The sequence below is a fragment of the Mustela putorius genome, unplaced genomic scaffold (genome assembly GCF_011764305.1).
Source record: "Mustela putorius furo isolate JIRA1106 unplaced genomic scaffold, ASM1176430v1.1 tig00000997_pilon_pilon_pilon, whole genome shotgun sequence".
NCBI classification, from domain to species: Eukaryota; Metazoa; Chordata; class Mammalia; order Carnivora; family Mustelidae; genus Mustela; species Mustela putorius.
In genome coordinates, this window is record NW_025421527.1 from 501,792 (window position 1) to 515,028 (window position 13,237).

General features: G+C 49.0%; 1 protein-coding gene across 3 annotated transcripts in view; it reads left to right on the top strand.

Moving 5' to 3' along the window:
* OLFML2B (olfactomedin like 2B) overlaps positions 1-2,185 on the top strand; it is a 34,326-nt gene extending 32,141 nt beyond the window's left edge. For all 3 annotated transcript variants that reach the window (XM_004751399.2, XM_004751400.2, XM_004751401.2), the window contains exons 7-8: positions 500-676; positions 1,128-2,185. In XM_004751399.2, coding sequence (XP_004751456.1) covers positions 500-676; positions 1,128-1,729 — 779 coding nt within the window. In that variant the 3' untranslated portion in view covers positions 1,730-2,185. The remainder of the gene's footprint in view (positions 1-499; positions 677-1,127) is intronic.
* Positions 2,186-13,237: the final 11,052 nt, after the last annotated feature.

A 13,237-nucleotide genomic window follows, 5' to 3' on the forward strand; every position in this document is an offset into this window, starting at 1 on the left:
CTCAGCTCTGCTCACGCTTCCGGGGCTGGCATGCATTCCTCCGGATGCTGTTTCCCCAGGATGGAGGACAGAGAGGAAAGTCCCAGCCCAGCTCCCTCGTGCTTGGGTGGGGGTGGCCATGGGGGCGGGGCAGGAACAGAGCATCCTTGAGCAGGTAGAGGACATCCTGGAAGAGGCTCATTCACAGCACTAGAGGAACAGATGGAACACAAAGACTGGTTTTTCAGAGGAGGGTGTGGTGTCAGGAAAGAACATTGGAGCTTAGATCCTGGAGGGATGAGTCTGTAGGATTGAGAAGTCAGAGGACGGTGGCAGCAGGTGGCTTTGTAGGAGTGGTGTGTAGGACTGATGGTGGGGCCGTGGCAAGTGGATGATGTCCAGACTTGGGTTAGAAGCCCCCCAGGGGCCACAGACCACAGCGGGGTTGGGGGAGGCAGGGCACAGGTTTTGGGGCTTCAGGCCTTCCTTCATCCCAACCCTGTCTCCCCCTCTCTGTCAGGAAGGTGCAAAGACACCCTGTCCACAATCACGGGGCCAACTACCCAGAACACATATGGGCGGAACGAGGGGGCCTGGATGAAGGACCCCCTGGCCAAGGACGAGCGAATCTATGTCACCAACTATTACTACGGCAACACCCTGGTAGAGTTCCGGAACCTGGAGAACTTCAAACAAGGTAGGCGCCGTCGGCCCCCCTCGGGGTTTCCTCCCGTCTCTGCGGCCCCAGTCCTCATCACAGCCAGATCGCTTTGGGAGGTGCCTGCGGTCCAGAAGCGGGACGCCCCGTCTTCCGATGGTGAAAGGACCATCCTGGTGGCGGAGGTCCCCCTTCCATGCCCCACATTATCTGCATTTGGCTGGGGTCCAGGGCCGGGGGTGGGGGCGTAGCCTAGTGAGATAGCCCCCTTCCTACAGCGGGGCCCCAGGGGGTGAGCGCCTGGGCCTGGAAGTGGGAACAGTTCCTCCGGGTGCGGGTGAGCGTAGGGAGGCTCAGCAGTGTGAAGCTGCCTTGCTGCACAAAACTGGGCGCGCTGAGACAGCCCCAGGGCTGCGCCCCCTGGGCCACCGGCTGCCCCGCCCCTTGCGGCTGCCCCGCCCCCACCCTGAAGCCCCACCCTCGCACGCAGGCCGCTGGAGCAATTCCTACAAGCTCCCGTACAGCTGGATCGGCACCGGCCACGTGGTGTACAACGGGGCCTTCTACTACAACCGCGCCTTCACCCGCAACATCATCAAGTACGACCTGAAGCAGCGCTTCGTGGCCGCCTGGGCCATGCTCCACGACGTGGCTTACGAGGAGGCCACCCCCTGGCGGTGGCAGGGCCACTCAGACGTGGACTTCGCTGTGGACGAGAACGGCCTGTGGCTCATCTACCCGGCCCTGGACGACGAGGGCTTCAGCCAGGAGGTGATTGTGCTGAGCAAGCTCAACGCCGTGGACCTGAGCACGCAGAAGGAGACCACGTGGCGCACGGGGCTGCGGCGCAACTTCTACGGCAACTGCTTCGTCATCTGTGGGGTGCTGTACGCCGTGGACAGCTACAACCAGCGCAATGCCAACATCTCCTACGCCTTCGACACCCACACCAACACGCAGATCGTCCCGCGGCTGCTGTTCGAGAACGAGTACTCCTACACCACCCAGATAGACTACAACCCCAAGGACCGCCTGCTCTACGCCTGGGACAATGGCCACCAGGTCACCTACCACGTCATCTTCGCCTACTGACACCCTGGCCCCACGTGCAGAAGTGCAGAGGGGCTCCCGGCACCTTGTGTGCGTGCGTGACTGTGTGTGTGGATGCGTATGTGTTGTTTAAAAAATATATATTATTTTGTATAATATTACAACTGTAAAAGGACAGTTTGGGTCTATTTTTTCTAAGTGGATTGTAGATCAATCCATACACGTATGTGCTGGTCTCATCCTCCACGGTTTATATTTTTGTGCAAATGGACTTCTCCTTTTGACCAGTAACCACCTTCCTTCAAGTCCTCAACCTCTCCCGCTCCCAGATCTTAGCAGTGGAAAAGAGTTCTCCATCTGGGGCTTGCAGGCACCAGGAGCAGGAGTGAAGGAGGCAAGAATGAAGTGTTAAGGGGCGGGAAAATTTTTATGTTTTGGAGAAGTTTTAAAAACCCAGAAAAATGCTTTTTTTTTTAATAAAGAAAAAATGTTAAACCACCCCCGAGTGTGTTTTTGTTCAGCATGGTTGTGTGGGGCAGGGCTGATCCTGCTCCCCAACCCCCCAGGAGTCTCAGTCTACATGGAGCCCACTCCCCTGCTGTCGGGGGGAGGTCCTGCACCCCACTGACCCTGTGTGTGGGAAGCTGTTCATTCCTTAGCCCTTGCATGCGGGATGGTAGACACTCTTGAAAGGAGGCTCAGGGCGCCGGGGTAGCTCAGTCTGCGAAGCGTCTGCCTTTGGCTCAGGTCATGGTCTCCTGGTCCTTGGGATGGAGCCCCACTTCAGGCTCCCTGCTCAGAGGGGAGTCTGCTTCTCCATCTGCCCCTCCCCCTCCTCCCTACTCATGCTCTCTCTCACACTTTCTCTCCAATAAATATCCTTCAAAACAAAACAAAACAAAACAGGAGGCTGAGTGAGGGTAACGGGCACTGCTGAAGAAGTTCAGGGTCAGTCTGTCTCCCTCATCCTTGTCATGAACATTCCCCAGGCTTCCCTGCCCACCTTCCTCTCCAGCAGAGGGGCCTGGCTCTGAAACCAGCACCGGAGGGAGGTTGTGGTGGAGTGAGGCCTTCACCCCTCCCCAAGCATGGCTGAGCCCATGGGCCTCCCCTTTCCTACAGAGGACATGGACCAGGAGACAGAAAATCGGGAAAAGCCTGAACAGGTGACTCCTGAGTTTTTGGGAGGAGGGCCGACTCCCAAGATGAAGTAGGAAGGCCAGTGCATCAGCATGTCACCACCACGCTGTCCCCACCAACCCCCCCCCCCCATTGTTTAAGGAGCAGCTGCCGGGTGATTCCTTCTGCACAGACTTCAGACGCCCCCTCCACACACGCACACACGCGCACGCACACATACACACGTGCTCCCGTGTCCATCCCTGTGCTGCTTACAACCTCCATGCGAGGTGGGGACGTCCCACCCCCTCCCAGCTCTTCGCGTCCACCACTTAGGTCTCAGATAACAAATACCCAAACGACCTCACCCCATCCGGGGCTGTTGGGTCACATTTTCCGCAGGAAGTGCAAGTGCCCGTCAGGTTTGGGGGAAGCGGGAGCGTTGGAGGGAGAGAGGTGTGTGTCCGGGGCTCAGAAAGACGGCAGGCGGTGCCCGTGTCCTGAGGCCCCGCTCGGCCAGCGGAGGGAACGGGTTGGAAACCGTGGCCAAGACTCAAGTTCACCAGGTAGGGCCGCTGTGAGGGCAGGGGGCGAGCCCCGAGGGAGTCGCTGGTGGGAACGTGGGTCTCCGGGAAATGTTCAGGGACCTCCCTCTGCCTGAGGAATGTGAGTACAGCTGCCAGCCTCGCGGACCAGGCCTTTCCCGCCACCGGCTCCTGGTGACCTCGTGGCCGGGGACCCCGGAGGCCAGCGTCAGCGGTCTGCCCGCTGCCGCCTGTGCCAGGGCCTCCCAGACTGCTTACTCTGGAGGTCTCCGGGCTAACCCGAGGGCCGGCTGCCCCGCGGCGTCCAGAAAGGCCTCCGACTTCCGGCTTCCGGTTCAGGGCGGCCATGGCGGACCGGCCTCGAGCAAGTCGCCCGGGGCAGCCGGAAGTGCGGCAGCCGCGCCCCAGGGCCGCGCTGTGAGGCGAGGGGACCCGTTCTGAGAGGTCCGGGCGCAGCGTGCAGGGATGCCGGGACACGGGCCGGCGTCCCCGGAAAGCCAGGATCCTGCCTGAGAAGCCTCAAGGTGGGGGCGGCAGAGGCGGGCCCGGCCGCGGTTCCACCAGAGCCCAGGAGCAGCCGCCCCGACGGCCCGTGTCTGGCGAAGCCCGGGGAGCAGCCGGGAGCCGGGGCCCAGGATGCGGGCGCTCAGCCGTCGGAGGGGCAGCTCCTCACCCGGTCGGTGACTCTGGGGTCGGGCTCCCACCTGGAAACCGGCCTGGCCGCGCACCTGGGCGTCCGTGCTCCCGCTCTAGGCTTCCCAGAGCCCTCCACGGGCCGCTCGGCGGGGCGCCCTCTCCCGCCCGCCCTCCCGCGAGGGCCCGCCAGCGGCCGCTCCTGCGTGCGAGCGAACTGCCCACCCCGGGCAGGTGAGGAGCCGCCCCGCGTGGCTCCCTTGGGCTGGAAGGAGGAAGCGGAGGAAGAGGTGGCCGCGCGGGCGGGAGCGGTGACCGCAGGCCTGAAGCCGGGTGGTGGGAAGCGGCTTCCCCGAGCACAGGCGGGCCGTCCCAGGAATCCCACGGTGAGTTCCTCACGTGGCCGCAGAGGCGCCGTGGCGGCCCGGTAAGTTCGGGCCTTCCCGGGTCTTCCCCTTTCCGGTGAACGCAGGGATCTCAGCGCTTTCAGGCTTGTCTGAGTCTCTCCTGATCTCTGCCACCCTCCCCCGACCTCGGGCATTGGAAGAGCTCCCGGGTAAGTGCCCCAGGGATGGGAAGATAGACTTCCAGCCCGGGGCTCAGGGACGCCAACCTCTATGAGAGCTTTTGGTTTTGTTTTTGTTTAGATTTTTCTATTTATTCATTTGAGAGATGGAGAAAGCCAGTGAGCGCACAAGTAGGGGGAGGGGCAGAGGGAGAGGGAGAAGCTGGCTCCCCGCTGAACAGAGCCCGATGTGGGACTCGATCCCACTCTGAGATCACGACCTGAACCAAAGGCAGGCACTTAACCGACTGAGCCTCCTCAGTGCCTGAGAATCCTCCGTAACTTTTGACTGCTCCCAAAACTTAGCTTATTAACCTGCCTTTGACCAGAAACCTTACTGATGACACGGTTAATTAACACATACTTGGTGTGCTGTATGTGTTATAGCCTATATTCTTACCATAAAGTATGCTAGAGAACAGGATATGGTGAGAAAATTGTAAGGAAAATACGTTAATGACCCTGTATCTATTGAAAAACAATACACACGAAGTGCACCTGCTCAGTTCAAACCTGTGTTGTCAAGCGTCAGGTATACTTTTTTTTTTTTCCTCCTTCTATAGTAGTTCCCAACAGCTTAATTTTCAGAAGTAGAGAAAAGAAATGACTATCCTCCGTCTTTTTACATTCGCTTTCTCGCGTGTACGTTTATTCATTGAACAAATGTTCATGGAGCCTCCCCTGGGGGTCCTGAGTGACCAGGGCTAAGTCCTGACCTCACGGGGCTTAGATTGTAGAGCAGGAGGAGAAAGAAATGCATTTATACATAATGTGACAGGTGGGAATATTAGCAAGCAGGAAAAAGGTATGGAGAAAAACAGGATGGCTTTTTATATGGGCAGCTCAGAGAAAGTCTGTGTGATGAGGGCACATTTGGGCAGAAGCAGAAGACAGCGAGGGGCTCAACCTGAAGACCTCCAGAGGCTGACAGCAAAGGATAGGAACTGGGGTGGCCTTGCCCACCTGAGTTGGCCCAGGTACCCTGGGCACTTGGGGAGGCTGGCGGAAGCACCTGCAACCAACCCAGCGGTGTGCGGAGGCGCTCTAGCTGCTGCCACCTCTTATGCCAGCATGCACCTGGGCACAACTGGGTGATGCGTATATGCCTTCTTCCCACCTGCTACCACCCAGGGAAGCCGCGTGTCTGCTGGAGGAAACTGTCTCCGGGGCCTAGAATGAGTCCTGGCTCCCCTACTTGGCATTCGCATGACCTGGATCAGCCTCTCTGCATCTGGCTGTCCTCTGCAAAAAGGAGCACACTCTGGGGCACCTGGGTGGGGCAGTCTGGGGGGTCCGTTAAGCGTCAGACTCTTGGTTTTAGCTCAGGTTGTGAATTCAAGGTCGTGTAATCCAGCCCTGTGGCGGGCTCTACGCACAGTTCAGAGTCTGCTTGAGATTCTCTGGGGTCTCCTTCTGCCCCACCCCACTGTGCTCTGTCTGTATCTCTCTCTCTCTAAAAAATAAAACAAATATATCTTTAAAAAGCACATTCTGCCTACAAAACGAGTATGTTCACAGGAGGTTCAAGGAAGGCAATGCAAGGAAAAGTGAGAAATACAGCTGTTATTGCTGTCCAAAGCCGAAGTCCTTATCTTGACTCCTCTGCCCAGCTCCTCTTTTGGACTTCCCTTGATGGTCCCCTGGCCCCCTGGTCCCCTGGTATATAGCTTCACACACCCCCCCACCCCGATACTATCCTTCTGCAAGCGGCATGATGAGAGGTGGGTGCTTGTGGACACACCCTGGGTCAGCCCTGTTCTGGCTGTGCGATCTTGCACAAAACACTGAACTCTGAGCACTCAGTAATGGATCTGTCTTACATGGATGTTTGGGGGCTTAACGAAATAATATCTAAAGCACAAGTTAAATCATAGGGACTGAGTTTTTATGTGCAAACTTGCACTCATAAGAAAAATAGAAAAGTGGGGCGCCTGGGTGGCTCAGTGGGTTAAAGCCTCTGCTTTCGGTTCAGGTCATGATCCCAGGGTCCTGGGATCGAGCCCCGCATCGGGCTCTCTGCTCAGCAGGGAGCCTGCTTCCTCCTCTCTCTGAATGCCTCTCTGCCTACTTATAATCTCTGTCTGTCAAATAAATAAATAAAATCTTTAAAAAAAAAAAAAAGAAAAGAAAAATAGAAAAGTATATAAAACCCCTATCACCGAGATATAATAATCATCTATATTGCATTATATTTGCTTCATTGGATTTTTTGATATACAGTTTTATTAACATATAATGTATTATTTGCCCCAGGGGTACACGTCTGTGAATCATCAGGCTTACACATTCCACATCACTCACCATAGCACATACCTTCCCGATATCCATAACGCAGCCACCCTATTCCACCACCACCCCCGCCAGCAAGCCTCAGTTTGTTTTGTGAGATCGAGAGTCTCTTATGCTTTGTCTTCCTCCTGATCCAATCTTGTTTCATTTTTTTTCCCTGCCTGCCTCTAAAAAATTCCTCATATCAGAGAGATTGTATGATATTTTTTTTTCTCTGATTGAGTTATTTCACTTAGCATAATACCCTCTAGTTCCATCCACGTCATCACAAATGGTAAGATTTCAGTTTTTATGGCTGAATAGTATATATATACATACCACATCTTCTTTATCCATTCGTCTGTCGATGGACATTTGGGCTCTTTCCATAGTTTCGCTGTTGTGGACATTGTTGCTATAAACATTTGTGTGCACATGCCCCTTCGGATCATTACATTTGTATCTTTAGGGTAAATACACAGTAGTGCAATTACTGGGTCATAGGGTAGCTCTATTTTCAGCTTTTTGAAGAACCTCCATACTGTTTGAGTGGTTGCACCAGCTTGCATTCCCACCAACAGTGTCGGAGGGGTTCCCCTTTCTCCGCATCCTCGCCAACATGTCATTTCCTGACTTGTTAATTTTAGCCATTCTGACTGGTGTGAGGTGGTATCTCATTGTGGTTTTGATTTGTATTTCCCTGACGCCAAGTGATGTGGAACACTTTTTCATGTATCTGTTGGCCATTTGGATGTCTTCTTTGCAGAAATGTCTGTTCATGTCTTCTGCCTATTTCTTGATTGGATTATTTGGTCTTTGGGTGTCGAGTTTGATAAGTTCTTTATGGATTTTGGATACTAGCCCTTTATCTGATATGTCATTTGTGAATATCTTCTCCCATTCTGTCCGTTGTCCTTTGGTTTTGTTGACTGTTTCCTTTGCTGTGCAAAAGCTTTTGATCCTGATGAAGTCCCAATACTTCATTTTTGCTCTGCTTCCCTTGCCTTTGGTGATGTTTCTAGGAAGAAGTTGCTGCCTGTGTTCTGCTCAAGGATTTTGATGGATTCCTGTCTCATACTAAGGTTTTTGATCCATTTTGAGTCTATTTTTGTGTATGGTATAAGGAAATGGTTCAGTTTCATTCTTTTGCATGTGGCTGTCCAATTTTCCCAACACCATTTGTTGAAGAGGCTGTCTTTTTTCCATTGGATATTCTTTCCTGCTTTGCTGAAGATTAGTTGACCATGGAGTTGAGGGTCTATTTCTGGGCTCTCTATTCTGTTCCATTGATATATGTGTCTGTTTTTGTGCCAATATCATACTGTCTTAATGATTACAGCTTTGTAATAGAGCTCGAAGTCTGGAATTGTGATGCCACCAACTTTGGTTTTCTTTTTCAACATTCTTCTGACTATTCAGGGTCTTTTCTGTTCCATATAAATTTTAGGATTATTTGTTCCATTTCCTTGAAAAAAAATGGATAGTATTTTGATAGGGATTGCATCAAATGTGTAGCATAGACATTTTCACAATATTTGTTCTTCCAATCCATGAGCATGGAATGTTTTTCCATTTCTTTGTGTCTTCCTTGATTTCTTTCATGAGCACTTTATAGTTTTCTGAGTACATATTCTTTGCCTTTTTGGTTAGGTTTATTCCTAGGTATCTTATGGTTTTGGGTGCAATTGTAAATGGGACTGACTCCTTAATTTCTCTTTCTTCTGTATTGCTGTTGGTATATAGAAATGCAACTGATTGGGGCGCCTGGGTGGCTCAGTGGGTTAAAGCCTCTGCTTTCGGCTCAGGTCATGATCCCAGGGTCTTGGGATCGAGCCCCGCATCGGGCTCCCTGCTCCACAGAGGAGCCTGCTTTCCTTCCTCTCTCTCTGCCTGCCTCTCTGCCTACTTGTGATCTTTGTCTGTCAAATAAATTTTAGAAAAAAAAAAAAAAAAAAAAAAAAAAAAAAAAAAAGAAATGCAACTGATTTCTGTGCATTGATTTGAAATCCTGACACTTTACTGAATTCCTGTATGAGTTCTAGCAGTTTTGGAATGGAGTCCTTTGGGTTTTCCACATAAAGTATCATATCCTTTGCAAAGAGTGAGAGTTTGACTTCTTTTTTGCGGATTCAGATGCCTTTTATTTCTTTTTGTTGTCTGATTGCTGAGGCTAGGGCTTCTAGTACTATGCTGATTAGCAGTGTTCGTAGTGGACATCCCTGCCATGTTCCTGACCTTAGGGGAAAAGCTCTCAGTTTTTCCCTATGGAGAGTGATATTCGCTGTGGGTTTTTCATAGATGGCTTTCATGAAATGGAATGTTGTGAATATATTTGTGATGTCCATCTGGTACGTGTGTCATTTAAAGCCTTTATTTCCTTGTTGATTTTTTGCTTAAATGATCTGTCCATTTCAGTGAGGGGGGCGTTAAAGTCCCCTACTTTTATTGTTTTATTGTTGATGTGTTTCTTTGATTTTGTTATTAATTGTTTTATATAATTGGCTGCTCTCATGTTGGGAGCATAGATATTTAAAATTCTTAGATCTCTTGTTGGACAGACCCTTTAAGTATGATATAGTGTCCTTCCTCATCTCTTATTATAGTCTTTGGTTAAAATCTAATTTATCTGATATAAGGATTGCCACCCCAGCTTTCTTTTGATGTCCATTAGCATGATACATTGTTTTCCACCCCCTTACTTCAAATCTGGAGGTGTCTTTGAGTCTAAAATGAGTGTCTTGTAGACAGCATATCAATTGGTCTTATTTTTTTTTATCCATTCTGATACCCTGCGTCTTTTGATTGGGGCATTTAGCCCATTTACATTCAGGATAACTACTGAAAGATATGAATTTATTGGAAGATGTGCCATTATATTGCCTGTAAGGTGACTGTTACTGTATATTGTCTCTGTGTCTTTCTGGTCTTTTACTTTTAGGCTCTGTCTTTGCTTAGAGGACTACTTTCAATATTTCCTGGAGGGCTGGTTTGGTGTTTTCAAATTCTTTTAGTTTTTGTTTGTCCTGGAAGCTTTTTATCTCTCCTTCTATTTTCAGTGATAGCCTAGCTGGATATAGTATTCTTGGCTGCATATTTTTTTCATTTAGTGCTCTGAATATATCATGCCAGTTCTTTCTGGCCTGCCAGGTCTCAGTGGATAGGTCTGCTGCCAATCTAATATTTCTACTGTTGTATGTTACAGATCTCTTGTCCTGAGCTGCTTTCAGGATTTTTCTCTTTGTCGCTGAGACTTAAGAGTTTTGCTATTAGATGATGAGGTGTGGACCTATTTGTATTGATTTTGAGGGGGATTCTTTGTGCCTCCTGGAGTTTAATGCTTGTTCCCTTTGCCAAATTAGGGAAAATCTCTGCTATAATTTGCTCCAGTATACCTTCTGCCCCCTGTCTCTCTTTCGTCTTCTTCTGGAATCCCATTTATTCTAATATTGTATTGTCTTATGGTACCACTTCTCTCTCAAATTCTCCCCTTGTGGTTCAGTAGTTGGTCTCTCTTGCTCAGCTTCTTTATTCTCCATCATTTGTTCTAATTCTCTCTTCTGCCTCATTTATCCTAGCAGTCAGAGCCTCCATTTTTTATTGCACCTCATTAATAGCTTTTTTATTTCAACTTGGCTAGATTGTAGTTCTTTTATTTCTCCAGAAAGGGATTTTATTTCCCCCAGAAAGGGATTCTCTAGTATCTTTCATGGTTTTTCCAAGCCCAGCTAGCACCTTCATAATTGTCATTCTGAACCCTAGTTCTAACATATTACTAAAGTCCATATTGATTAGGTCCCTAGCTGTCGGTACTGCCTCTTGTTCTTTTTTTTGTAGTGAGTTTTTCCATCTTGTCATTTTATCCAGATAAGAGTAGGTGAATGAGAGAACAAAATACTAGAAGGGTAGCAATGACCCCAGAAAAATACACTAATCAAATCAGAAGAGACCTTCTGGAAAGCAGTCGATTGTTCCTGGAATTGCTGCTCTTCTTCTCTTCTATCTCCTGTTAAGTTTGTAGGTGTTCAGAATGGTTTGATAACTATCTAGCTGAACTCTTGGGACCTGATGATATTTAGGTCTCCTACTCTGCCATGTTGCTCCTCCTTCTCCCAGAATAGACTTTTGTTAGCTTAGGCTAGAAAGATTTTATTGGAAAGAATCTGGAAAGTTTGTAGACTCAAGGAAAATCTGGAAAATCAAGACATGGGAAGAACAGAACTAGGTCAGGCCTGGGGCCCCAAGTAGCCCGATGTCCTGAGATGAGTTGTCTTATGCATAGCCTCACAGCAGACTCTGCTTTAACACCTGCAGTCCCCAGGTGTCTCCATTCAGGATGCAGATTTCCAAGAGAGGGTCTGATGTGTATGATTGGCTCTAAAGCCTATCGCCCTAATGAGGCTGGGATTCTGTGAGTGACAACCCACCCCGATCACAGGAGGCTAGGAAGGGCCACTTCCCCCAAAGAAGGGCTGCTGAGCAGACAAAAAACAAAAACAAAAAATGAAACTAGAAGTCTGCTACGAAGGTTTTCTTTAATAGTAATGACACTAAGGTATTTGAAATGTGATTCAGTTTCTCAGTGTTCAGTTTATACGTTATAATTTGGGTAACCAATCAGATTTCTCTGTTTGTGCAGCTGCTGGAGAGTTTATGGTAATTGTGTCTCACCCATTGCGAGTCTGTCTGTTTGATGGTGTCCATGCTGATTTTACCTCTCTCCTGGTTCTATTTTATGTTTTTATATTTTTTATTTTTTCATTTCATTTTATTTTATTTTATTTATTTTCAGTGTTCCAAAATTCATTGTTTATGAGCCACACCCAATGCTCCATGTAATGCATACCCTCCATAATACCCATCACCAGGCTCACCCAACCCCCCTATTTTATATATTTTTAATTATTTTATTTTATTATTTTATTTTTTCAAGATTTTATTCCTTTATTTGACAGAGATCACAAGCAGGCAGAGAGGCAGGCAGAGAGAGAGGGGGAAGCAGACTCTGCTGAGTAGAGAGCCCGATGTGGGGCTCAATGCAAGGACCCTGAGATCATGACCTGAGCCGAAGGCAGGGCTTAATCCATTGAGCCACCCAGGCACCCCATAATTAATTTTTTAATTTTAATTTCACTATAGTTAACAGACAGCATTATGTTAGTTTCAGGTGTACAATATGGTGATTCAGCACTTCCATACATCACCTCCTGCTCATCGTGATGAGTGTGCTCTTAATCCCTTCGCCTTTTTCCCCCATCCACCCCACCATCAGTTTGTTCTCTTTAGATAAGAGTCTGTTCCTTTGTTTTGTTTCTTAAACTCCACATATGAAATCATATGGTGTTTCTCTTTCTCCGACTGATCATTTCCGTTAGCATTGTACACTTTAGCTCCATCCATGTCGATGCAAATGGCAAGATTTCACTCTTTTTGATGTTGGAGTACTAGGCTATTGTATATATGCACCACAGCATTTATCCGTTCGTCAATTGATGGACATTTGGGCTCCTTCATAATTTGGCTACTGTAGATAATGCTGCTCTAAACATGACAGTGCCTGTGTCTCTTTGATTTAGTATTTTTGTACTCTTTAGATAAATACCTAGTAGTGTAATTGCTAGGTCGTAAGGTAGCTCTGTTTTTTCAGAGCTACTTTTTTCCAGAGGGGCTGCACCAGTTGCATTCCCACCGGCAGTGTAAGAGGGATTCCCCTTTCTCCGCATCCTCACTGACCCCTGTTGTTTCTTGTGTTGCTGGTTTTAGGCATTCTGAGAGGTGTGAGGTGCTATCTCATTGGTGTTTTGATTTGCATTTCCCTGATCCCAAGTGATGTTGAGCATCTTTTTGTATTTTATATTTTTAAAGTTCTTTTTTCTAACTTGCCATCTTCATGTTTGCTGTGCTTTTGTGTTTTGTTTTCCTGGAATAAGGCAGAGTAGAAATGAGTAGATTATCTGTGACTCTTCAGGAATGTGTTATGGTGTAAAGCAAGGTTCATCTGTCCTGAGAGCTTTCCCCCTGGAAGGCCTTGTAGTTTGGAAGCCAGCGGTTACAGGAACCTTGTGGCAGGGTGTCCCGGGAGTTCTCTACTTTTTAAGTGTTCCCAGAGTCATTAGATGCAAACAAGTTGTCTCAAACGTTAACTGCATGGCACTCCTCTGTATAGGGGCATGCAGTGTGACCTGTGGGGGTGCAGGCCTGTTTCTTCTGTGTGTGTGTGTGTGAGAGAGAGAGAGAGAGAGAGAGAGACAGAGAGAGAGAGAACAAAGGGAAGTCAGCTGAAGCAGCTTGGAGCAGGGCTCTGCTCTGGGGTTATTTTCCATGTGACCTCAGCTGAGCTCTCTCTCTGGAGGAGATCGCCTGGCCTGGGAGCACCAAGGAAAATTTGGCAGTGCCTTGGGGAGTTAAAGTGCAGCCAATAGC